This window comes from Bombyx mori, chromosome 9 (genome assembly GCF_030269925.1).
Source record: "Bombyx mori chromosome 9, ASM3026992v2".
Lineage (NCBI taxonomy): Eukaryota > Metazoa > Arthropoda > Insecta > Lepidoptera > Bombycidae > Bombyx > Bombyx mori.
Window position 1 is genome coordinate 2,983,800 of NC_085115.1, and position 26,653 is coordinate 3,010,452.

Consider the following 26,653-nt stretch of genomic DNA (forward strand, 5'->3'; position numbering starts at 1 on the left):
AACACCACGTGGGCTGTGAGCTCGTCCACCCATCTATGCAACAAAAAAAACATAGAGACACACATATCTGCTGATAAAAATAACTGAGTTCATAATTTTAACGTAAATCCACCGATCGACAAAGACAGGGCTTAGTGTTATAAGAAAAAAAGCTTCGATTTAATGTATTTTCTTTTATAAACGGGTGAATGGTCTCACGGCCTGGTGTTATGTGGTTAGTGAAGCACGCAGACATCACAACATGTAAGCCGCCACCCACCTTGAGGCTTGAGGTTTGTTGTCTCAACTCTGCCGCCCTTCAATACTGATGGTACCTGTCGGTGTGAACTTACCCTACTATTTATTGGGTGTGCCGTCTTTACGGCAAATTTTAAATGTGACATTTTACAACGCCAATCGATCTCCACGTTCGGATCCATCAAATGACAACGAAGTTATATCGCATGCACACACACATCGATTACGAACGGGAGCCGAGCAACACGGAACCAAATCTATAATATTTAAACATTACCGAATTCGAAGACCGTGGGTGCGTTCAATTATAATAAACTAGCTAACCCGACAGACTTCGTAGTGCCTCAATCGATAAATAAAAGACCTAAACTTTTGTATATTATAAAATAAACTTAAAACAAACAAAAAGAATCCCTGTCCGTCATGGGACACATCAAAGGAAAAACAAAATTGTTATTTTTATTTAATTCCGAGCATTTTCATATTTATGTACCTTTTAAACCTTCTCTGGACTTCCACAAATAATTCAAGACCAAAATTAGCCAAATCGGTTCAGCCGTTCTCGAGTTTTAGCGAGACTAACGAACAGCAATTCATTGTTGTATATAGAGATTAACAAAGGCCTAGTGAATCTAGAACAGTGCACGCGTCCAGGAGCTCCGTGTGGCAGTCCCAGGTGCATATGTGCATTTACTCATTTTTTGAATCCTAGACGTACATCGGGGACCTAGAATACCTTGCTGGACAAGTTCCGTATCCATCCCCGACCAGTCATCGATTGGTTTGTCCAGACCCAGTGTGTGTGTCGTGAAGATAACCGGTTGAAACAAAACCACCGAGCCGGGAACAAAAGTCTCACATACAACTGGGTAAATTATATGCAAAGTAATAAACATTCCGTACTTTTTATTAAAATTTATATTACACGATATTATTCCTTTGTCGTGGAAATACCTCGTAAGCACGTGTCAAACATGTCCGTACAAAAATAAAATCTAGCCAACTGGATTTTAACACCCACATAAAGTTGCATCGCTTCTAACGGCTTCACCGAGGACCTTTATTCTATGGGCTAGGATGAGTTTCAGAGGCGTGAAGTTTTTACCATAGATGAGATACTGTGCTATCTGCAAATTTAGCAAATTAGAAAGCACGACAATAGATCGACTCATGCAGGTACTGGATACAAATACACAGAGCTCCACGGTCATCGTTCTCGTCGAACCGGTCGCTTGCGACGAAGGGCTCGGCGAGTAAATTAATCCACAGACACAGCCCATTGAGTTTCTCGCCGGATCTCCTCAGTGGGTCGCGTTTCCGATCCGGTGGTAGATTCTACAAAGCTCTGCTCTTGCTAGGGTTCGTGTTAGCAGCATCGTCAGGCTTGAGCCCCGTGAACTCACCTACTAGTTAAGGTTGCGCTGATATGGTCTCTCTTTCAAACTCATCATAACTTTAATTTTTGTCGTCTAAAATCTAATGCTATGTCATCTATCAATACTTGCGAATTATTTAACATAATATATTTAAAGAAAAACATTTTCAGTTTTATAAAGAATTTTCTTAAACAAGTTCACTCACTTGTCATTCAATGAAGAGAATAATCAATTTTACATAATTTAATAATAATGTCTAAAATATTAATTTAAATAGAGATATTAAGGGCTTTAAATGTTATTTTCGTATTTATATTACAGAAAACGCAGTTAAGTCTTTCATTGTCATGTAATATTACTGGTGGTAGGACCTCCTGTGAGTCCGCACGTGTAGGTACCACCACCCTGCCTATTTCTGACGTGAAGCAGTAATGCGTTTCGGTTTGAAGGGTGGGACAGCCGTTGTAACTATACTGAGACCTTAGAACTTATATCTCAAGGTGGGTAGCGCATTTACATTGTTTAAGTCTATGGGCTCCAGTAACCACTTAACACCAGGTGGGCTGTGAGCCCGTCCACCCATTTAAGCAATAAAAAATATATATTCCTATTATATATTTCCATAATCACCAAAATAAATTTATTAAGTTCTCGAAATAAGCTCGTAAAGCGTATAATGTGATTTGCATTGTGCGCAAAATATGCATTTATAATAACGGAACGTTATGAATGATAGCACACCACTGTATGAAGGTACAAGCACCGTGGCTAAGCACGCACCATCAGTCCAACGAGACAACGCAGTTCATCAAGCAGCCATGCTCTGACAGGCAATCGGTCTTGGAACGTGGTCCAAGGAAAAAGAATTAGCGTTTAAATATTTAAGTCTTTTAAATTTAAAGCATGCGTCTTTTTGGTGTTAGCCAAACTCGAATATTGCGTTAACATTTTTACAAGACAAATTTTTAATTGCCAAAGAAATAGTATTTATTGTACGTTTACGAGTCAGTACGGTATTTTTTTTTGTTTAGACAGGTGTACGGGTTCACGGTCCAACTGTTGTTAAGGGGTTACTGGTGCCCATAGACATCAACACTATAAATGCCGCCAATCATCTTGAGACGTGAATTGTAAGGTTTAGTTTTACAGTACAGCGGCTGTCTTTTTTAAAGCGAAACGCATTTTTGCTTGACTATTATTTTTGGTAGGACGTCTTGTGAGCCCACACAGGTAGATACCACCATCCTGCCTTCTTCTATACTTCTATATCGTTCCCTCACTACTGGGGATCGCGACCACATGCGATGTACTTCCAATGCACCCGATCATGGGTGGCATGGACTGCATGGTACAGACTACCACCGAGTGCTTCTCTTGCCAGATCTGACCATCTGGCTGGTGTTCTGCCCACGGCGCGCTTGCCTTCCATTCGACCCGTAATTATGAGCTTCTCTAATTCATGTCTGGGAGACCGCATGATGTGTCCGAAGAAGCTCATAACACGTTCCCGGCAGATGGAAGAGATCCTTTTTCGGATGTCTAGCTGCCTTAGAATGGACTCGTTTGTTCGCATGGCAGTCCACGGTATTCGCAGCATCCTCCGCCACACCCACATTTCAAAGGCATCGATCTTTTTGATATCCCGGCTTTTTATGCACCATGTCTCCGCCCCGTAGAGGAATATGGGAAAGATCAGTGCCCGCACCAAGCGCACTTTGGTTATACATCGGATGCTACGATTTTTCCATATCTTCCTGAGATTGGCCATCGCACTTTTAGCCATTCCGGATCTTCGGCGTATCTCCCCCATGCAGCCACCCTCGGATGTTATTTGCGACCCAAGATATATGAATTCTGCTAATTTCTCGTAGCCACTGAGTGCATCAGAACGTGGAAGAAGTTGCGCTCTATCTATTATCATTATTTTGGTCTTGGATTGGTTGATTTTAAGACCGAGTTTAGCACTTTCTTCTTCCACACGGTTCAGCAGAATTGCCATTTCCTCCTCATCTGATGCAAGCATGGTAGTGTCGTCAGCGTATCTCAGGTTCGTGAGTGTTTCACCGCCCACGGAAATACCGCCATTCCAGCCTTCAAGTGCTCTTCTCATTATGTATTCGCCGTAGATATTAAATAATTTGGGTGACAGAATGCAGCCCTGACGTACTCCACGTTCTGTATGGAAGGGTTTAGATCCTCGATTATCCAGTTTCACGAAGCAAGAACCATCAAGGTACAGATTCCGTATCAATAGTGTGAGATGAGAAGGAACGCCCATATCAATTAACACATCAAACATGCTACTCCACCGAACACAGTCAAACGCCTTCGCATAATCTATAAAGCATAGCACCAGAGGCTTGTTAAACTCGCGAAATTTCTCAATGAGCACTCGGACGTTCAAAATTTGCTCGCGAGTTCCTTTTCCAGCTACAAAACCAGTCTGTTCTCTCGGTATCTGGTGGTCTATGAAAGCTGATAGTCTGCTGTTTATTATGCGAAGGAGTATTTTACTCGCGTGGGACATGAGCGACAGAGTTCGGTAGTTCTCACACTTCGCTGTGGAGCCCTTCTTATGAAGTGGTACTATTGCAGATTTTGTCCAATCACTGGGCCATTGGCCTGTTTTCCAGATCTTGGTACATATCTGATGGATAATGTTTATCCCTTCTGAACCGAGACTTTGAAGCATCGCTGCCGACACGCCATCCGGACCAACCACCTTGTGCTTAAGTTTTTGTATTGCATATTCAACCTCAGAAAGTAGTATAGGAGGCTCTTCCAGGTGGTCATCCCATATTTTGGCGGTGCATAAATTATCTTCATCGCGATATAGGTCATAACAGTAGTTTCTCCACCTCTCCAAAACATGTTCCATTTCTGTCAAGGTGTTACCTCTACTATCTTCGATAATCCATTTCTTCGGCTTGAAGACACCTGTTAGCTGCTTCACTTTCAGGAAAAGGTCCTTAGTCTGCACTTTATCAGCATGTCCCTCAATTTCTTCACACATATTATTGATGTGCTCATCTCTGTCTCTCCGAGTAGACCTTTGAATCTCTGCATGCAATTGATTGTAGCGCTCCCTTTGACTATTGTTTACAATGCCTTGTTCTTTTAGTCTTTTCCTTTCCTCTATCAACATCCATGACTCCTTGCTAATCCATTCTTCATGTTTAGGAACTGCTTTGTGTAGATCTCTGCTTTGTTTAGCCGTATCCAGTACAACCTTTTTCAGATTCCTACTTCTGCCGTAAATAATATGCTATGGACTCCGGTAACCACTAAACATCAGTTGAACCTCGCTTAAAGAAGGTCATGTCATAGCGCTCGGAAAGGGGAGCCCGATAGTACATAGCAGAAAATATGTCTGTTCGCGGAATAGAAAAAGTAACGTACGCAGTGGTTCTAGGTATTATAGAGGAACTCTACCTCGGTGGCGGGCGGTACAATGATAATAACGAGAAGATGGGATCATTTGAAACAATTCCTCAGAGCACTCCCCATGATACGATACAAAACATCAGACTCAGAGGCTCCAACAATCCGCGAGAATATGATTTTCGACAATCCGATTGGTCATTTTATCATATTAATCCTGCGATGATATTAATAAATCTTAAATTAATATCTAAGAATTAAAGGATTCACACATCTTTATGCGAAGATAAGTCATCGCTACCTCACCTCGAATAGACCAAGCATTAATATTCCTTACACAACCCGAAACTTGGCTCATGAGGCTTATAATAATAAGTTAAATGGTTTATTCCGTGTAACGTGCTCTCGTCTCATTAGTTTTCAAGGCAATTCCGTTTACCTCTTCAATTATTAAAGTTCCGATCCAGAGACTTCCAGTATACACACACATTATTAATTGGCAGCTAATTTGTAGTCTATTACATGAATTTCCTATTACATGTACCGAGACCCGTTCCGATCGTGTTTTAATTGAGTTTAAATTAAATTCGGTGTTTCGGGGTTTTTCGAAATGTGTATACATTTAAATAAAGCGTTTCGTATAACTGCGTAACAAATACGGGTCAATCAATTATGTTAGGGCTTTTGAGGCGCTCGTAAGCCTTTGAAGGCGTACCTCCGGCGAAAACCGGAAAATTATTCGGTCTTAAAATGTTACATGTATCAGAGACTCAAAGAAAATCTTAATTTATAATTGCATTGTTAGGGTCATTCCTCCTCCTCCGTGCATCGTATTCCTCAGGGTTGAGGGTCATGACCTTTACGGAGCACTTTTGTCAGGACTATGTTCCTCCATTAATTCCTATCCTCCGCGCAGTGGATAGCGACATTTATGTTGGAGTCCAAAGTCGTCTTAATCTGATCAAATCAGCGCATGGCACTAGGCCGGTGATGAGAAGTCTTTCGAGATTGTCACCCTTTTTCCTCGCAACGTGACCGAAAAACTCTAGAAACCTACGTAGGAAAATGGTGGAGAGTCTTGTGGAGACACCTAGTTCTTCCAGGATTTATGCGTTTGTCCGATGCGTCGTCCAGGGAATCACGGTCTATGTTGCCGTTGTTCTGAAGTATAGAGTCGAGGTACTTGAAGTCGGAGCAGACTGGCAGGGATACACCATCTAAGGCGATTGGCGTGAAGTCTGAAGAAACGCCAAAATCACAAAACATGTGCTCGGTTTTTGTTCGACTGATCTTGAAACCCACGTTTTCCAACCTTTCCTTCCATTTTGCCAGTACCTCAGGCCCTTCCTCTCCAAGGAGAATAATGTCGTCGGCGAACAGCATACACCAGGGCGCCCCCTCCTGTATGTCCGATGGACATGGTCTGTATGAACAGGTAAGGGCTTAAAGCTAACCTCTTGGTGTTAGCCTACCGCCACACTGTACTCGTCGGTATCGTCAGCTGCGGAGCGTGCGTACAAAATTTTAATTTACGTACCTACCATACAATTGATACGTAGACTTCAAGTTTCAAGATGAGTTGGAACGCATTCACGATGTGATAAAAAAAATAATTATTGCTTTGATGGGTGGATGACTTCATTGCCCACCTGATGTTAAGTGGTTACTGGAACCCATAGATATCTACAACTTTAATGCACCACCCACCATGAGATGTAAGTTCTAAGGTCTCAGTATAGTTACAACGGCTGCCCCACCCTTCAAGCTGAAACGCATTACTGTTTCACGGCAGAAATAAGCGGAGTGGTGGTACCTGCCCGTGCGGACTCACAAGAGGTCCTACCCCCAGCGCAAGAAGTATATATCGGCTCTGGTAACTACATATATAGTGGCGATTAACTGGTGGTGATTACTGGACTGTACGTGGACCGTAAGCTCGTTCTATGCGTTAAAAAAAACCATAGCAGCTTAATAACAAACACTCATTAAAATAAAGCAGACTGTAATCTTCAACGTAGCTGTCCAATTTTACTAACAACTCGTCTAATGACGAAAGTTAACCAGACCCGAGACCTGGTTGCGGTCTTGTAAAGAATAACTTCTGACTTAATCTGATGAGACAAATTAAATGTTGCTAATTTTGAATATTTTATGAAACGTTCAAAAATTTGCTTGTACGAAATAAGATTTTTGTAAAAAAACTTACTCCTACCAGGGCGAAAGCTCGTGGAGTACCGAGCCGGGGTCCAGGGGCGAAGCCCGGGCGGGGGGTAGGGGGGCCAGGCCCTCCCATACTCATTAAAAAAACAATTGAACGGTTTTTTAATATTTAAATAAACTTCTACTAATTGAATAAGAACTGTCTGATGAACTCATCTTTGTTTAATACTTCACTATTAAATTTTATTGTCTTTTGTCTATTTCACTTTTACACTAAACACAATATTGCAAATTACCCGAGCACAACAATGGCGGAGAATTTTAGGTGCGTGAGAGCAGACGTAGACACTAACGCGCACGCACACTTGTCAGTACCCAAAAAACTTATCTGCCCTACATACTAGGACTACGAGTAGATTTACTACGGACGTATTATTACTATAAGTTCAATTTAACAACATGACGTATATCGCGAGTTCATCTGTTCCAATAATAAATACTAAACATTAACGAAAATCTTACGGTAGGCGGCGGCTTGGCTCAGCCCCTGGCATTGGTGAAGTCCATGGGGGACGGTAACCACTTACCATCAGGTGGGGCGTATGCTCGTTTGCTTACAAAGGTAAAATATTTTTTTTACGAAAATCTCCATTTTTATAGTGAAACCTCCTAAAACGTGAAAACATTTCCAAAACCTTCGTAGATTTCATAGTTTGTACCCCACGTCACGTATTTTCAATTATCTACAGCCAGTTTTCAACCATACACTCTGTAATGAGATCCCAACAGTCTACTTTCTACAGCAGATGGGACTATTAGCAATAATCGCTATATAGGTCGACAATAGATCGCAACAATAGTGGACCCACAATGGCCGAGCCTTTCCGTAAGCTTGTTTGCTGAAACTTGAAGGCTTTCTGAATTCCGCATTGTCGCGATAGTGTCAGGGAAATTGTGTCACTTTGACGGTGTTCACGGGGTCTTTTGTTGATACTGCCAGCATGAAAATTGGTGAGCTTATTTCGGTTTTTATCCAAAATTACCTTTATTGAGCTTTTTGGACTTGATTTACTGACAAAACAAATTTAAGATAAAATTTGAAGTATGTTTTTTTTTTCATGTTTTATTAATGGTATGGTAAGATTATATAGCTAAGTACTTAGTAAATAGCGTAGATCATTCTGAAAAATTCTGCCAGGTTCTCATATACCATGAGACACTTGGTCAAAGTTTCTATCACCTCATGTCTCATGACGTAGTGATGAGTATGATCTCCAACAATCAATTATCGTCCAAAGTAATAATTTCTGCTAAGGCCCTTCTAAATAAAGAATGCTAGAACTTCAATATTTTTCACTTATAATATAGTAAAAAACTGTTTTATCAACAAATTTCTCAGTGTATATATTTTTATTCTAAAAAAAACAACTTTATAAAGCTTTCAGGACTTTAAATCTTCAGCGAATCCTATTATCAGCTGCCCATAATCGTTTTACACGTTCCAGAAAGAACTACAATAGAAGCCTTGATAATATAATGGACTTACTTGAACAATGGTTAGTCTTAGCTTCTTTGACTCGGAAAAGCTTTTCTCGGCATAGATATCTTTCACTGGCCTTTCAATGTACCCGCTAGCTATTGTGTTCGAAGTCACAGTTTTAAATTTTAACAATGTTTGAGAGGAATGTTGTTTGCTAGTGAAGGCATTTGCTAGCAAAGGGGGAGGGGGTCTTAAAAAGACTTAGATGGGCTGTGCGAAAGAAGATAAGCGCGAAAAGGGTCTGAGTGCAGAGATGGCGTATGATGACCTGAATGGAAATAGAAAATATGCTGCGCTGACTCTCCTTAAATAGAGGGATAATACCAAAAAGAAGCGAATCATTCTATTTAATATTTTTCTGCTGTCGTAGTTAATATGATAGCGCTCGGGAAACACCGTGGAGGAAAACTCATCACAAAGCCGGATGGTACGTGGCAAAAAAGATCTCTGGAAACGCACTGTGGATGAACGCAGTGGTTCCAGGTAGTATGGGTTAACTTTCCTCCTATGGCAGGCGGTGCGATGGTGAAACCGAGATGATGGTATCATCTCAAACAATTTCTTGGAGCGCACCCTATGGAAAATATGGCACAAAATATAGAGGGAACCGAAGTCCCTCCATAGACCCAGAGGTTTCAAAGGATCCTTGAGAATGGGATTAACGACAATCCGAACGGCTCTCTTCTGTTTTATTTATTTTAAATTTTATTGAATATTGAGCTTTTTACAAACTTGCTCTTTACCAATTTTTATTAATCCCACTAAAGCCCGTCAATAGGTATTAAGCATAAAAGAAAATTCTGGAACATTCGAAGCACGAAAAAAAAGTTAGATTAAAAAAAAAACTCAATAGGATCATCATCGTCGTCCACAATAATAAATCAAGATGACATACTAATATTTAAAGGTGTTCTTAAATTTCGTTGCGAAGTATCCGGAAAATGAAATGGCATTTTCCGGGTCTTCTTTTCATCGTCGAGTTTCGATAAAAAACGTAAAAAATAATGGAGCGCCGTTTTTGCACGTACAAAATGATCCGTGGATTATAATGAGAAAATCGTGAATTTTCGGATTCTGTGAATCCGTCAGAACGATCTCGATACTTTAATTATAACATAGCGAATCCAAGAAAATTAACTTCGGATCGCGTGTTAAGTATATTTAAGGTTCACAGTAATCGAACATCCGTAAATGTTAACGATAAATTATATATAATTTTCCAGAAATTATGGATCTTATTTCTAAATATTTTTTCGGGTCTGTTTTAATTGAAATAATTAACAAAAAATTACGAGCTTCGGATGTAATTAAAATTTTTCTTTAAATTATACTAAAAAAATACTGAAAAATGTTAAAGAACATACATACAAAAAGCCGTGATTTTTTATTTTTTATTTTTATTGCTTAGATGAGTGGACGAGCTCACAGCCCACCTGGTGTTAAGTGGTTATTGAAACCCATAGACATCTACAACGTAAATGCGCCACCCACCTTGAGATATAGGTTCTAAGGTTTCAGTATAGTTACAACGGCTGCCTCACCCTTCAAACCGAAACGCATTACTTCTTCACGGCAGAAATAGGCAGGATGGTGGTAGTTACCCGCGCGGACTTACAAGAGGTCCTACTACCAGTAATTTACACAAATTATAACTTTGCGGGTTTGATTTTTATTACACGATGCTATTCCTTCACCGTGTAAGTCAATCGTGAACATTTGTTGAGTACGTATTTCATTAGAAAAATTGGTATCCGCCTGGGATTCGAACACTGGTGCATCGCTCAACACGAATGCACCGGACGTCTTATCCTTTAGGCCACGACGACTTGAGACTTGACGACTTTCTTCTCTAATAACAGAAATATATATAAACCAGGATTGAATTCTTTAAACGAAATGCTAAAACCATAAATCAATGACCAAACAACCTCGCGAAAAGCACAGGGATCAATAATTTTGGGTAAGGGTAATTAAGGGTAAGACTGACTTTGGGTAAGGGTCGTTTTGAATTGGTTTAGTGCAGCTTCATGTGCCTGATCTCTTTGTACTTTATATACAATAATTTCATGCTTTAATAACTACATCAAATAAAAACAGCAATTAACTTCAGCTGATCGTTCGATAGGCACTTAACTTTTGTGATGGAGATTCGTCCAAAATTCGTTGGATGTTTTATTAGTTTCATTATGGAAGTCTTTGTTGGGTTTTTACATGAATTAATTTAATTTGAAATTCTCATTTTAGTACAGTTCTCTTGAGAATGTGATAAACAAAAAAAAAAGATGTGTGGTGTCGTGGGACACGAGATAGGAACGAGTTCCTTATTATAAAAATATTAATTTTAAGTTCTATTCGACGTATAAACAAAATAATTATTCGGGTATCCATTTTTTATTATGATTTTTTTATTGATAAAAATAAAACTAATCGCAAGGGTCAACCACTCCGCAGTGCAATGGAGCAGCCTCGCCCTGGGGAAACCGCCTGCATGATCACGTTATCTCTTACGCCAGGTAAGTATGAATTAGCTTTATTAAGAGAAATACGAGAACGTCTATCAACTGTGTAACATCTCGTCACTGCGATTCAGGAATTGTTGAATTGACGTGCAACGACATCTGTTGATAGCAAACTAAATAGAAAAAATCTTACGCTACGGACGTTTTTTCCCGGTTAGGGTACCCCTCCGCATCGTCCCATAACGAACTTCGTTCCAAAAATATTTTCAAAAAATAGCTTTGAAAATCTACCCCGCAAATAAACTGATACATAGACCAGACTTAAATATAGGCCATTTGAATTTTTTATGTACTTACTTTGTACAAAATATCCCATCGGATTTAATTTCATTTCAAAATCTTCAGTCGACTCAGCGCACAAGCCAATGGATCCTGTCATGTCATGTAATGTTTATTTCAGTTCACTGAGCGCGGATGAGTGCTCCGTGATTATGTCTCGCTCTTTAAGATTACCATAGTATGTATGAATACGTATTGTTGTTAAGTCATGTGTAGCTTTGAATTGAAAGGTGTACGTCATCGGTTTTTGTTAGTAAGCGTCTTTGATGTGAGGCTTCATGTTTTGATATTATTACATAATAATATATGTTTTTTTTTATTGCTTAGATGGGTGGACGAGCTCACAGCCCGCCTGGTGTTAAGGGGTTACTCGAGCCCATATACATCTAATCTACAACGTAGATGCGCCACCCACCTTGAGATACAAGTTCTAAAGTCTCAATATAGTTACAACGGCTGCCCCACTCTTCAAACCGAAACGCATTACTGCTTCACGGCAGAAATAGGCAGAGCAGTGGTACCTATCCGCGTGGACTCACAAGCGGCCCTACCACCAGTAATTACGCAAATTATAATTTTGCGGGTTTGATTTTTATTACACGATGCTATTCCTTCACCGTGGAAGTAAATCGTGAACATTTGTTGAGTACGTATTTCATTAGAAAAACACGGGATTTGAACACCGTTGCATCGCTTCAACACGAATGCACCGGACGTCTTATCCTTTAGGCCACGACGACTTATATATGTAAATGTTGTGGTCTCAATTTTGTGTTGTCTGAAGTTTATTTCGTTCATTGTGTTTTTATTACGTAAAATCAGCGAATGCTAGAGTAGAGATAGAATGAAGAGACATTCTATTATCTGTATTACCTAACGAACCTTTTCGTTTTCAAAAAAACGTACCCAATCAATAAATTATAAACCAAACCTTGATGTCTTCACGGGGCATATCTTTTTTTTTTTTAAGTATTTTATTCATAATCGAGTTTGAATCTTTTAATTTTTTTAGCCATTCTGCCTCTCCTGATTAATTGATTAATTGAAAACAATCTCCGTAAAATATGTAGTAATAGAATAAAATGTAATGTGGATGATTTAACGCTGCCTATACAATAAAAACAATTACGCTACAAGTCACCTCCCTAATCTCATCAGCAAGCGTCGATAGATTACACGTGTCTGTGTAAATTTGTCAGCGTGTGTTTTCGTACGGTTCAGCGAACACCAACGGCCTTTAAAATAGGGTTTCATTTCGCTAATTTAGAAGAGCTTCGATTGTGTAAAACTAGCGACCCGCCCTCGCTTCGCTTCGGAAACTGTAATTTATTATTGATTTCTCCACTATTTAATATATGTTATTATACATATAAACCTTCCTCTTTAATTACTCTATCTATTAAAAAAACCGCGTCAAAATCCGTTGCGTAGTTTTAAAGATTTAAGCATACATAGGGACAAAGAGATATAGGGACAGAGAAAGCGACTTTGTTTTATACTATGTAGTGAAGCACGTTGAAATGGTTCCTTTTTGTCGATATTTAAATCTGAAAACTGTAGTTTTAATTAATATGGAGGAAACAAGGCCGTTCTAACTTTTTAAGTGACAAATTTAAATGTTGATTTTATTTTGAACGGGTATGTCCAAATAGCTGTTATAAAATACATGCTTACATTTTGAATTGCAAAATCATTTTCTGTACAAGCAGTACACTTTGGAATTCTCTCTCTCCAAGCAAACGAGCGTGCAAAACCATAGCAGCTTTCAAGAAATCTGTTAAAGAACACTATTTATCTTAACTTACCATATTAAATAAAAGTATATATATTTGTATAATATATTATATTATAAAGTAAGTATATGTATGTATATATATCGTTTTATATCTTATAATAAGTATATAATTATTATTATACGTAATGTTTACTGTTTGCACTAGGTTTGTGTTCATAATTCTTCTTTCCTTTTGCGGACCTACTGGAAGAGATTTCAATTTGAAATAAGTAGTGTCCTTGTACTCTGAATCCTTATTGTCGTGTTTCTTTTAACAGCTGTGTGTACAAAATACATTAAATAAATAAATAGTATGTTTTCTATTCACTCTATTTTTCATGAATAATCTTCTTCTATATATTATAAAAATGAATTCCTGTTCGAGTCTCGCTAAAACTCGAGAACGGCTGGACCGATTTGACTAATTTTGGTCTTAAATTATTTGTGGAAGTCCAGAAAAGGTTTCAAAGGTAGATAAATATGAAAATGCTCGGAATTAAATAAAAATAACAATTTTGTTTTTGAAGTGAAACTTCTTTATCGGCGTTGGAAAAAAATTTACCGTCACATTTTTCGGTTACGCGTCACATTTTTCCGTTACGCGCCATCTGTTTTGTATTCATGTCTATGATAATAAAATCCTTTTGTTTAAACTTTATCTAATTTAACTTTTTTGTATTCATGTCTATGATAATAAAATCCTTTTGTTTAAACTTTATCTAATTTAACTTTATTTAACCAATTTCTAGAAAGTTGCATGTAGATCATTTTTCGAAAAATAAGGCCATAAACAAGTTTCACTTCTTACGTGTGTACACTAGTACACGCACACATTTTTTCCTTTGATGTGTCCCTCGTCGGACGGATTCCTTTTGTTTGTTTTAAGTTTATTTTATAAAAAAGTCTTTTATTTATCGATTGAGGCACTATGAAGTCTGCCGGGTCAACTAGTATAAAATAAAGACCAAAAAAAATTGCACGGCGTGATAAATTAGATTTGCTACTTCAAAACAATTGAACTATACATCATTTAGAAAACATTTTTACTGTTCAGTACCACACGAACTCTCTCTACACTACGGAACTTACGATTACAATCAGCGAGTGAGTCTCCATTGTTGAACTTTGGAGGACTCCGTCGACGTTGACGTCAGAAAACAAAGGAATTCGACCAAGCACTGACTCATTGTTCACTGAAATTTCGAAGCCACTAATGATCACGTGTTGATCAGTTCGGGACCGCGAAAACGTGATGCCGAAAGTCACGTTCTACGTTCACGTCCGAAACGTCGACGAGATTTCCAAATGAATTATCCATGAGAAGTCTTTGGCGAAAATTGTTTTTATTCACACATACGTGGCCTGGGTGTGTAATATGAAGGGAGAGCGTTTGATAAATATTATCGTTGTATCGAGTGTTGCGATTCTGCTGAGGTCGACGTCCTCTGGAACGTAATTAATTTTCTTTGTAAGTACATATAAAATAACGAGTTCATTAATGACCTCCACGAAGAAAATAAACGCAGAATAAAATGAAATTTACCCTATAGATTTACTTAATAATTGCACGTAGAGAAATAAGTATAGGGGCAGTTACCGCCATGTCGATTTTCTGCCGTAAAGCAGACATGAGTTTCGGTTTGATGCAGCCATTACATGTTAATCATTTTTTTTATTTTTTTATTGCTTAGATAGGTGGACGAGCTCACAGCCCACCTGATTTTAAGTGGTTACTAGAGCCCATAGACATCTAAGACACAAATGCACCACCCACCTTGAGATATAATTTCTAAGGTCTCAAGTATAGTTACAACGGCTGCCCCACCCTTCAAACCAAAACGCATTACTGCTTTACGGCAGAAATAGGCAGGGTGGTGGTACCTGCCCGCGCGGACTCACAAAAGGTTTTGATTTTTATTACACGATGCTATTCCTTCACCGGGGAAGTCAATCGTGAACATTTGTTGAGTACGTATTTCATTAGAAAAATTGGTACCGGCCATGGATTCGATCACCGGTGCATCGCTCAACACGAATGCACTGGACGTCTTATCCCTTAAGCCACGACGACGATCGTGATTTTGTCTTCACATCTCATGAGGTAGCAATGAAATTTTGTAGTTCAGGAATTTCGATAATCCCTAGCATCAGGTAGATCTTGAAGATATCCACAAGAAAAAGGTGTAAGTACAGATAAATCTTATACCTTTAAACGAGCAATTCTTGTATTTATATATAATCTGAATCTCGGAAACGGCTCCAAGGATTTTTACAGGGGATTTCGGGGGCGATAAATCGATCTAGCTATGATTTATTTTCAGAAAATGTTGTTTTATTCGTATTTTCAATAATCAACTTTATCGATAATCAACTTTATGACTCTTTCCGACATCTATTGGCGAATAATAATACTATTTTTCTTAATTGAGATTTCTTAATAACACTAAAGCTACTTCAGCAGATGGCGTTGTTAAGCCACCCGAAGCCAATGAGTGTTTGGTTTAATTTAAGGTTAGAACAAGAAAATGAATTGTTTATTTATATTATTTGTGTCTTTTTAACTCACGTGTTCACTTAAAAATGCCTAAACGATTTTGGAATATTGCATCATTTTATCAATATGTAATTCGTATTTAAATATAATTTCTAAAAAACACAAGTTATAAAAAAAAATCCGAGCAAAGCTCGGTCATCGTCTAGTAGATTAGTAAAATGTTTATTCTATTTGTATATTGTGGCTTGTTGTAGTTCAACTTCGACTTTAAGAGTTAGGAAAAGGTTAACGGAACAAAAGACTGCAGAGCGAATAATAATAACTGAAGAACTAGTTGGTTCTCCAAAAAAATATTTCGAGCTCACGAACTATAGCGCAAGTTAAGTTCTCATACAAAACCCAATAGACATTGCTTACAAAATGTTGCAGTGTACAATTTCTGTACAATGTTTCTAAATGTAGAAACTTATTCAATTCATCGCACTGCAGTCGGTTGCGTTCCGTGACGTGAATGAAAAATACGATCGAACGAATCGAAGTGGTCGAAACTTCCATTCGGAATAGGATTCTTCGCTTTCCGTTTATTGCTGCATCGTGAAGACAGTTTTAGTTTGTATGAGAAATTTTGAGAAAGTTCACCGTCGATATTCGAGAGGTCGTGACTTTTGGGAGATTCTAAATTGGTATTGAGTTAGACTTTTTAACGACGCGGTTTCGGTGTAACTTCTTGAGGAATGATGAAGTTAAAATTGCTTCAGGTATTATTTTTTCGGTAAACAGTTTAATATTGGGTATCTTTAGAGCCAGCAGAGAATGGTAGCGAAATGGAACCGGCACAAGTAAGTTCTATGTAGTTTAGTGTTAAAGTTTGGGCCCCTCCTTCTTGCATCAGTTTCCTCATTACTGGGGATCGTGACTCATTTGCTACATTTTTTTAAATTTTTATTGCTTAGTTGGGTGGACGAACTCACAGTCCACCTGGTGTTAAGTGGATACTGGAGCCCATTGACATCTACAACGTAAATGCGCCACCCACCTTGAGATATAAGTTCTAAGGTCTCAGTATAGTTACAACGGCTGCCCCACCCTTCAAACCGAAACGCATTACTGCTTGACGGCAGAAATAGGCGGGACGGTGGTACCTACCCGTGCGGACTCACAAGAGGTCCTACCACCAGTACAGATCATCAATCAATGAACATCAATCTCTCTTGTACTATTGTTCTCCATCTGCTACGATCCTTGGCCTCGTGGAGGACATCGTGGAGCTTGATGTTCAGACAAGACCGAATTCGGTCCGACCATCTCGTGGGATTCCGTCCTCTGGGACGTTTGTTTGTTTGAAGTTTGGGCTGCGTCAATATAATAAAATCAGGACTTCAATCTCACATCTGGAAGTAAGTAGTGCAATTCACATTGTTATGTCTACAGGCTCCATCATCATCATTATCCTGCCCTTCTCCCAGTCACCCAGTCAACATGTTGCGCCGACCCTGGGGTCGGCGCAACATGTTTTCTCCTTCCATACTCTTCTATCATATACCATTTCTTCGCTCACTCCCTTATTTCTTCTTAGGACTACCTCTTCCTCTATATCCTTCCACATTCATAGTTAACACTCTCTTAACAACCTCATTTTCATTTCGTCTCATCACATGTCGATACCATCCCAAACGCGCACTCCTCAGCTTCTCTGTCACAGGTGCCACTTTCAGACTTCCTCTAACAGGTCTACAGGCTCCAGTAATAGGAAAAAAAAACGGTAATACGAAATACACTTTAAAGATCTACTTCGTAAGTTTGCTCAAGTAACTTTTAAACGAGTGAAATTCCTCAATAATGTTCGGTGGCAGAACTTATGTAAGCTTTATAAAGTAAGTTCAAATGGGAGATTTTGTGTTCTTGAGATATAAAAATTAATCAATGATTGAAATCTAATTTAATACTAATTGTGCCCCGGGGCTGCACCCGCAATAAATTAGCAATTCTTAAATCTCGGAAACAAAGATCCAGTCTTGATTTGAAAAAGTCGCTTTGATGCTTATTTATGTGTGGTTTCTGTTACCTTTATTATTGGATCTGGATCAAAATATTTGAATAAATTATTGATCATATTTTTTAATGGTTACCTAGTGTTTTTTTTTTATTTATTGCTTAGATGAGTGGACGAGCTCACAGTCCACCTGGTGTTAAGTGGTTACTGGAGCCCATAGACATATATAGCGTAAATGCGCCACCCATCTTGGGATATAAGTTCTAAGGTCTCAAGTATAGTTAAACGGCTGCCCCACCTTTCAGGCCGAAGCGTATCACTACTTCACGGCAGAAATAGGCAGGGTGGTGGTACCTACCCGCGCGGACTCACAAGAGATCCTACCACCAGTAAAACACACAGTACATTGAACCCGATTATAATTAGAATTATTCGATATGAAAATTGAAATTAGGATTGATTGTGTGGACAGGAAAAGAGAAGAAAAAAATATCGGTGCAGTCCCCATGCAGTACAAGTGGAACCTTCAGATGTGTCATTCTCCCGCAAGCTAAATCCATTATTCTCTTTTTATTGTCGCTTCTTCGTTTCATCGATTTTTTTTATTATCTGTGTAATGAGATGAGCATACGGCTCACGTGATGGTAAGTGGTTACTTTCGCTCATGGACGTCAGCAATGCCAGGGAGACAGTCAAGTCGCTGTCTGCCGTAAAATGATCAAGGGCATCCTCCACGTTAGTAATAGGTTATTAGTGTAATTGTTTAATTTTATATTGTGAATAAAATTATTTCCTTACATTATAAGTTAGATTAGTTTTCGTTGTCGTGTTGTTTTGTCGTATAATTGTATAAGGAACATTGTTGTACAAATTCAGCACTATATGTCTTGTTTTGTCGTGCGCACATAACTCATGTTGCAAGCCAGATTTTCTTTCTTTTTACTTGTGTTTTTTATGTATCTTTTTAGCTTGTAATGTGTATTGTGAGCCTAATAAATAAATAAATAAAAATAAAAATCAAATCATAAAGCTGCTCAGTATATTAACTCTTTAAAAACGTTCCGCATTCAACGGAATCACATCACCGAATAAATAATAAATCTACCTATTCGTGGAATCACACATTTAAAAACAAAACAAGTATAATCAGATCTTGAATAGCAAAGATCTCTTTAGCCATAATTCCATTTGGGACCAAGCCCGTACTTCGTGGTTATAGTAGGCTAAGCCAATTGAACAATGAAGCAAAGTCCGCATACAAACTGTTATTTTAATAACACAATTACTATTATAGGCTAAGTACTATTTCGAGTTTACCCACGTCTCTTTAAGAGTAGAAATCAGATAATTCATTTTTAAGCAAACGCTTCGACAATAACCCCGTAATCTGGTAATGCGATGATTATATTAGATAACTGGCGTAAAAATAGCCACTTTAGTGTTGTTACGCTTGCTGTTATCGATGCTCGCGTATCGATATTCGCCTCGGGCTAGTGCCGAGATTAGGGTTACGTTAAACGAATGTAGGCTGCTCACTAAATTGAGTTTTGGATATCGAAAACGTTTATCTGTGTTGTTATTATTCAAGTCGGTTGTGTTATGCCGGTTTCGTGTGTTGTGGAAACTTTGGGTATAACCGTAACAGCTTTTACATATTATGTCCCGATAGAAATAATAATGGGAATATTAGTATAAAACATGTGTTAAGGACCTCTTGTGAGTCCACGCGAGTAGGTACCACAGCCCTGTCTATTTTCTGCCGTGAAGCAGTAATGCGTTTCGGTTTGAAGGGTGGGGCAGCCGTGGTAACTGTACTTGAGACCTTAGAACTGATATCTCAAGGTGTATGGCGCATTTACGTCATAGATGTCTATGGGCTCCAGTAACCACTTAACACCAGGTGGGCTGTGGAGCTCGTCCAATCATCTAAGCAATAAAAAAAATGTTATTAAATGTGTTGTAATCTCTTGCTGTGGATTGCACTCATCATCATCATCAGCCCACAGTCGTCCACTGCTGGACATAGGCCTCTCTCAATCCACACTGCTAAGCCTAGTCTAGTCGGCTCTCTTCATCCACTTCTTGCCGGCCACCGTTCTGAGGTCATCGCACCACCTAGCCAGATGGCGTCCCACGCTATATCCTCCGGTGCGCGATCTTCACTCGAGAACCCGTCTGCTCCAGCGATCGTCAGTTCTACGGCCTAAATGGCCAGCCCAATGCCACTTCATTTTGCAAACTCTTTGAGCTATGTCGATGATTTTAGTTCTCTGTTCAGGACTCAATGTTCTGAATGAAATGCATACCGATGGACGTTTAAATTTACACATAACTAATAATATATTATGTACATACCTATACATAATATATATATAGATAACTAGCGACCCGCCCTCGCTAGTCCCGCCATTTTGCGCGCGGTACGACAATAATTGTGGATGACGCCGCAGGGCGAAGCTAGTCTAAAAAAAGTAGCCTAAGTTACTTCTTATATCATCAGCTACCTATTAGTGAAAGTCTCATCAAAATCGGTCTAGGCGTTCCAGAGATTAGCCGGAACAAACAGACAGACAGACAGACAGACAGACAAATAATGTAAAAAATGTTATTTTAGTGTATGTACCGTATATATATTCATAATAATATGCATGTAGTAAAAAGCGGTTATTTCAATATTACAAACAGACACTCTAATTTTAATTATATGTATAGGTAAGCTAATAAGCATCCATATAAAGAACAAACAAACTTGTTTATCACACGAACATCTGCCCGATGCTGAATCGTACCCACGACAATAATATAAAGAGTCTTTGTACATTACGTGAATTCTATTTTGATTGGCCATAGTTACGTTCATAGTAAATTCTTCTGAGAAGGGATAACATATGATGAAATTCCTATCACACCAATGTTCCTATCTCCCGAATAACCACATCAATTGTTCGGGCTGTTAGACGAATTAATACCTAATTGCTTTACAGAGGGCTCTCAAGTTCCCAGGCCGGCTCCCCGAGCCCGGGACCTTAGTGGTACAACCCAATTATTTCCCGGGGCGTGTTCGGACTTGAAAAGAACCGGGCGAATCGACATAAAAGTATTTCTTTTGATTAAATCGAGAGCTCATCCAGTTTTTGTCGATTGAATATTCATTTTCTTTTGAATCGGAAAATCTTTTTGATTGAAACATCTGCGGACGGAATCCTGGGTACGTTTAGCGGTACTTATTATTGAGCACGTCATTGTGTGACTCTTCAAATATCTCATGAGCTTGGTGCCTCAATATTGTTATATCTTTTTAGTCGCATTAAATCAGAGAAAAGCTTTTTTTTCTTCTTCTTAAAATTGATTCTTTTGAACAAAGAGCAAAAGCGATTTGTTGAGATATTTTCAGGAAATGAGATGCGGTAGGCATTGGATCTTTGTGCTGTTACCATATTATATTTACGTTCGGGGTGTATGCTTATCTGATCGAATCATGGGTCATCAATGTCGCTAAAAATTGAACGGGTAAACCAATGTTTTTTTATAAATAAAATAAGGGCATAGTCTGCAGGATACATTTAGCATATTTTATGTGGGCATAGCATGTAGACACTAAATTTAAGTATTATTTTCTTTTTTTGGTTAAGAAATTATTTACGATCTTTTAATGTTATCAAAAAAACATTGGAAGTCACTTTTGTTTTTCAAAAAGACAATATTAAAAAGAAAAGCAAAATGTAACAAATAAAATGAGTCTTAGTTGAGAGTCTTAGTATGTAGATGGGTTTTAGTCTAATTTCAATCACTTAGCATTACAAATGTGATGTAAAATATACAGTAGACTATGAAGTGATAGAGCTGTCGAAGCTGTTTAACTATAAGCAGTGAATGGTTTTCGCTAAATTACATTGGAAATAAATTTTTATTAAAATATTCCATTAAAATTATAATATAAACCAATGATTCTCTTTGGTTATGGTTGGAATGATTCAGAATTATTACTTAGCGCAACGCTTAATAATATATTCGACATCACTCAGCTATTGATAACCCGTCACTTAACGTATGAGAGGTATGGTGTAAATTTAATATGAATTGAGTGGTACGACTATATCGTGGATCAAGTTATGTTCGCATTTGTGTTCATTAACAACTATCACGTTGAACATTATAATAATAATTTTTCCCTAAATAATGACGAACGGTCTGAACGAGTAGGTATTACCATTTTGACTATTGTACACACCATTTGAACTATAAAGATCAGAAAAAAGAATTAAGTGATGATATCATAGTCACAGCTGGAACAGAACTGATGAAACGAGCCAAGGACAAAGAAAATTGGATTAAATTAGAGGAGGCTATACCCCAATAGGGGGGGTTCCTATCGAAGAGAAAATCAAACGAACAACACTATAGAAAAAAATCTAATATGAAGAAAATATGTAAAGTTTTATATATAACAAAATGTAAAAATCATATATTTAAAAATGTAATACTTGGGTTATGGGAAATAAAAGGCTTTATTATTTTTCTTTACTTTTTTTTTGTTCAGCAGACGCTGGTACGTAATTATTATTTACAGGCCTTAGCCAAGCAAATAATAAGGAATAAATATTTTTAATGCCCGTTAGTTGAGTTTTTTCTATTTCTAAAAACTTACGAACACCTCTACATGTATTTAATATACCAGCTTTTTGTAGTTTTATTATCTTATATGTTAAATCTTGTAACGCATGTTTTTGAGCGTAATAATTATTAATAATAGTGATGTCGTTTTGAGGTCAATTATATACATAGTAAATCGCATTTTGGTCCTCACGATACAGGCTATGCCTAGTGTGAGGATCATTGGTTAATTTTATATTGTTGATGCCATCTGCGTAATCTCCCAGTTTGTTAAATATGTAAATAGTATTCTAGGTCATGATTTAAGAGTTTATGTAGTAAATAAAGAAATTATTATTATATTATTATTATTATAGTTGCATGTGTTGAAAGTGTTGGGTTTCAGATCAATTAACTTCAGTATGTGGTGGCGTTGCTTAGGTTAGTTAGAGATCTTGTACTCCTCTACTACTCTTAGGGGTTTTGTTACAAAATCATTTGAAACTTCATCCGCTTGCTTAAAGGTGAATACGTTCATCTTGGTCAAACAGATTGATCGTGAACTTGCCAACAAATGAGATTTTAATTACTAGTTATTGCTCGTAAGAGGCGATAAGAATTTAAGCTTGTCTCTGAATGAAAATTCGCATGGATCTATTTACCGAGAGTGGTAAAGTAATAAAAATCTTTCTGTATCCTATCTACACCGCAATTACTACTAACTGTACAAACTGATTTGATTATTGTATGTTAGATATTTTTCAACTCCTCGAGGCAGAGAGTGTGGTCGTCAAGTACTGATTATCTTTTCCTACCGAAGGCAAGAAAGATTTCCACAATAAAGAGATTAGTTTATTTCTCTTACTCAAAATAACAGCAGATCGGTAGAGCAAGGGTAACTTTTGACTAAAGCAATAGGTAAATATTGATAAGAAAACTGTAACACATTGAATGGCATATTAATATAATATCATGATACTATAATTCTTTTGTTAAGGTAATTGCACGAAACCGAATATATCCGTCGAAAATAAGAGATGAAAAGTCTTGTGATCTCTTTTATAATGGGTGTAAGAAATAGTAACAGATTTTCATTTTATCTATTTTTATATTAAAGTACCTACATATTATACTATACTGGCGACCCGCCCTCGGTTCGCTTCGGAAACTGTAATTTATTACTGATTTCTCCACTATTTAATGGATGCTATTATACGTATAAACCTTTTTCTTTAATCACTCTATCTATTAAAAAAAACCGCATCAAAATCCGTTGCGTAGTTTTAAAGATTTAAGCATACATAGGGATATAGGGACAGAGAAAGCGACTTTGTTTTATACTATGTAGTGAAGATAAAACATGCAAACGGCAGAACTACACAAAATATTTGGAAATTCCTTATTTTCCTGAATGGGAGATTTTACTGAAGGGATACATCTTCGCCCACATTAGTAGACACCACTGTACTGCCTAATTTAGTCGTGAAGTGGTCATAGGTTTGGGGTGAAGTGTGAGGCGTTCCTTATGCAAATGGGACTTCAATCTCATGTCGCGAAGGACCAACTATGTGATGTTAATAGATTTCCGCAACCATGTAACCGACTCCATATACATTTAGTCTAAAAATAGCACGGATATACCTTTGTCTTCCTCGCTACGATTTGTACAAGCATAGATTGATTGACGATCTCACGGTAAGAATATCTAGTAGGTAATTACTACATCAGTCTCATATAAGGAGCCAAAGAACATGCGGTCAGTTCAAAGAATAAAAATCCGTAATGTCAATGGAATTAGAACTAATATCGTATAACGTAGCGCGAGCATTCATGTGATGGATTCTCAGGTGTATAATGAGTCTTGTACCTATGCTTTTTTTTTGCCCTTGATTTGTTGCCCTTGTAGGCAGATGAGCATACGACCCATCTAAAGGTGAGCGGTTACCGTTGTCCATGGACTTCAGCAATGCCAGGAGCAGAGCCAAGCCGCTGCCTACCGTGTGTGCGAAAAAGGAAACACATTATTGTAATCTGACTTGCGTTTATACAAGAAAAACTGTCTTAGACACCCAGACGCTAATTACAGGACAATCTAAAAAGTAAAAATTAAAGCTTGGATTCAACCGAATTAGGGATGATTTCCTATTGAAAATATTTACTAGAATATTCCACAGCCGTATTGTATAACCATACAGTATTATAGCGGTTGAAGTCTACATTAATAATATTGATTGAGACAGGGAGAGAGACAGGCAAAGGTTATTGACAAGTTTGAATATATTATAACAGCTTGGTGCGATGACTCTTTAAAGCAATAAGATATTTCTGATCGCGTACATTACGTCATGTTTCAAATCTGATCTTAGTGATTGATGTTGATTTAAAAAATCATTGCAAGTGCCCGACAAGCCCGACAACCACACTGTTAATACTGAACAGCATATTTAGATACAATGGGTAAGAAACTCAATGTCCTTTTCTGGATGTATGTAAGAGCTCACGGCCCATAGGCGATGTCCTAGATGCGATACTGGAAGCGATACTGGAAGCGATACTGGATGCGATACTGGATGCGATGCGCCTTATACTGAGGTGGCGTCCTGGAAGACTTGAACGGACTCTGTGAAAGATGATACGCGAGAGAAGGGAGTGAGTGCAGAGATGACGTATGATAGGCATGAATGGAAAAAGAAGATATGCTGTGCTGACCCTACGTAGAATAAGGGGAAGAAGCAGAAGAAGAACAAATACCTCAATCTTCAAGCCGGAACGCATTACGGCTTTGCGATAGGAATTCTGACGAAGGTGGAAGTCACCCAATCGGGCTTAAAATGCGCCTATCAATTGTTATGAAGTAGCAAGCCTGTTATCCACACTTTTGAAAAAGTACTCTTTGAAAATTTGCTTAGTGTTGCGAAAAGGTTTCTAAATACATTAGCGTAAGTTTGAAAATAAAAAAAAATACCTCATAGCAAATCCGGTACAAGGATCGAATCTATCAGTTCATGTGAGCGGTCGTGTTAGCAATTCTCTAAGAGAACAAGGACATGTCATTGTGCTCGCGCAAATCAATGTCAATGCGTAATTTTAAGATCAGGTGAAAACGTTGATGAGATTCTAGTGTTAATGCTAGTTTCTCTAAATTCTTGACTGAGATAAGTAGGCGGCACAATTGATGGTAAGCGGTCACTACCGCTTATAAAATATATTCCGGCAATGTCAAGACCATGGCCAGGTTGCAGCTTACATTAAGTTCAGAATACTTAACTAATTAAGATTTTTTTTGTAACTTAATAATAATATATTTTAGAAATTTAAATTAATTTTTATGCCTTTATTTTTAAATTACGTCTTTTTTGTTTTGGAAAAATATTATAGTATAATATTTCTTTAATAAGTCGCATAGTTTTTTTGGTTATATAAGAAAACGCTAAATTAATTAGTATAAAATCAAACTAAGTAACACAAACTTTGAAAGTGGACGAGCTTCTCTATGGTTTATTTTTATTAAACTTCAGTCAACTTCAAACTCAAAAAATATCACAACAAAAATTAAAGCATAATTCTTCAGGGCGGTATTACTTACGAGATTAGTAATACGCCTTATTATGAAACACCCAACAAAATTCATATTCCAAACATAGTGACTTCCTGACAAACTGAATATTTAAATATAAAAAAGAAAAAAACTGCAAACTTACCGACGGAATCCGTGAAACGAAACAACACTGAAACTCCAAAAAAGAACAGCCAGAATGTCCACATTCTCACAAATTTTCTTTTCAAACTCATAATTCACATTAAATACTTCAACGCACGGGCCATTGGTGAGCTGGAAATCAAAGTTTCGTGTTTCGTAGGCGCGTCACTCGATCGCTTTAATACAGAATAGGGCATCGCATTCACGACCAGCGGGCAACTGACTCCGTCGGCGCTTTCGGAGGCTGCCGCGACCGCTAGCACGCATGCGCGCCTCACAAAACTTGTATGCAAGCGTATTTTCAGAGCCACCGCGGCGTTTCCCCTTTGAATTATACTGTATTTCCTTTTGACAGTTTTAGCGCAACTCGCCTTTGACTTGAGTCATTTCTTTATTTTCCTTTCATTTTTATTTGTACGCGAGTTGTTGTACGTATAAAGAGGCACCTTGTTACAAAAAACGAAAAGTGTTTTTTTTAAAGTAAGTTTGAATCTAGAATACGTTGGTATTTTTTAAGCTATTGCATAGCTTTTATCACGGGCTTTGAGCGCGGCGACCAAATCAAGAAATTCCGTAACGAAAATAAAACCTAACACCTCCAACTCCG

The 26,653-nt window shown here is 37.9% G+C and overlaps 2 protein-coding genes across 2 annotated transcripts in view; one reads left to right on the top strand and one right to left on the bottom strand.

Moving 5' to 3' along the window:
- The window catches only part of LOC119628919 (uncharacterized), a 572,605-nt gene extending 565,073 nt beyond the window's left edge, over nucleotides 1-7,532 (top strand). The window contains exon 2 of the mRNA XM_038013029.2: nucleotides 7,352-7,532. The gene's annotated coding sequence lies outside the window, so the exon portion shown is untranslated. The remainder of the gene's footprint in view (nucleotides 1-7,351) is intronic.
- The window catches only part of LOC101746133 (protein CEPU-1), a 71,646-nt gene extending 45,382 nt beyond the window's left edge, over nucleotides 1-26,264 (bottom strand). Inside the window, exon 1 of the mRNA XM_012697265.4 lies at nucleotides 26,048-26,264. Within this exon, the coding sequence (XP_012552719.1) occupies nucleotides 26,048-26,138 (91 nt within the window). The 5' untranslated portion in view covers nucleotides 26,139-26,264. The remainder of the gene's footprint in view (nucleotides 1-26,047) is intronic.
- Nucleotides 26,265-26,653: the final 389 nt, after the last annotated feature.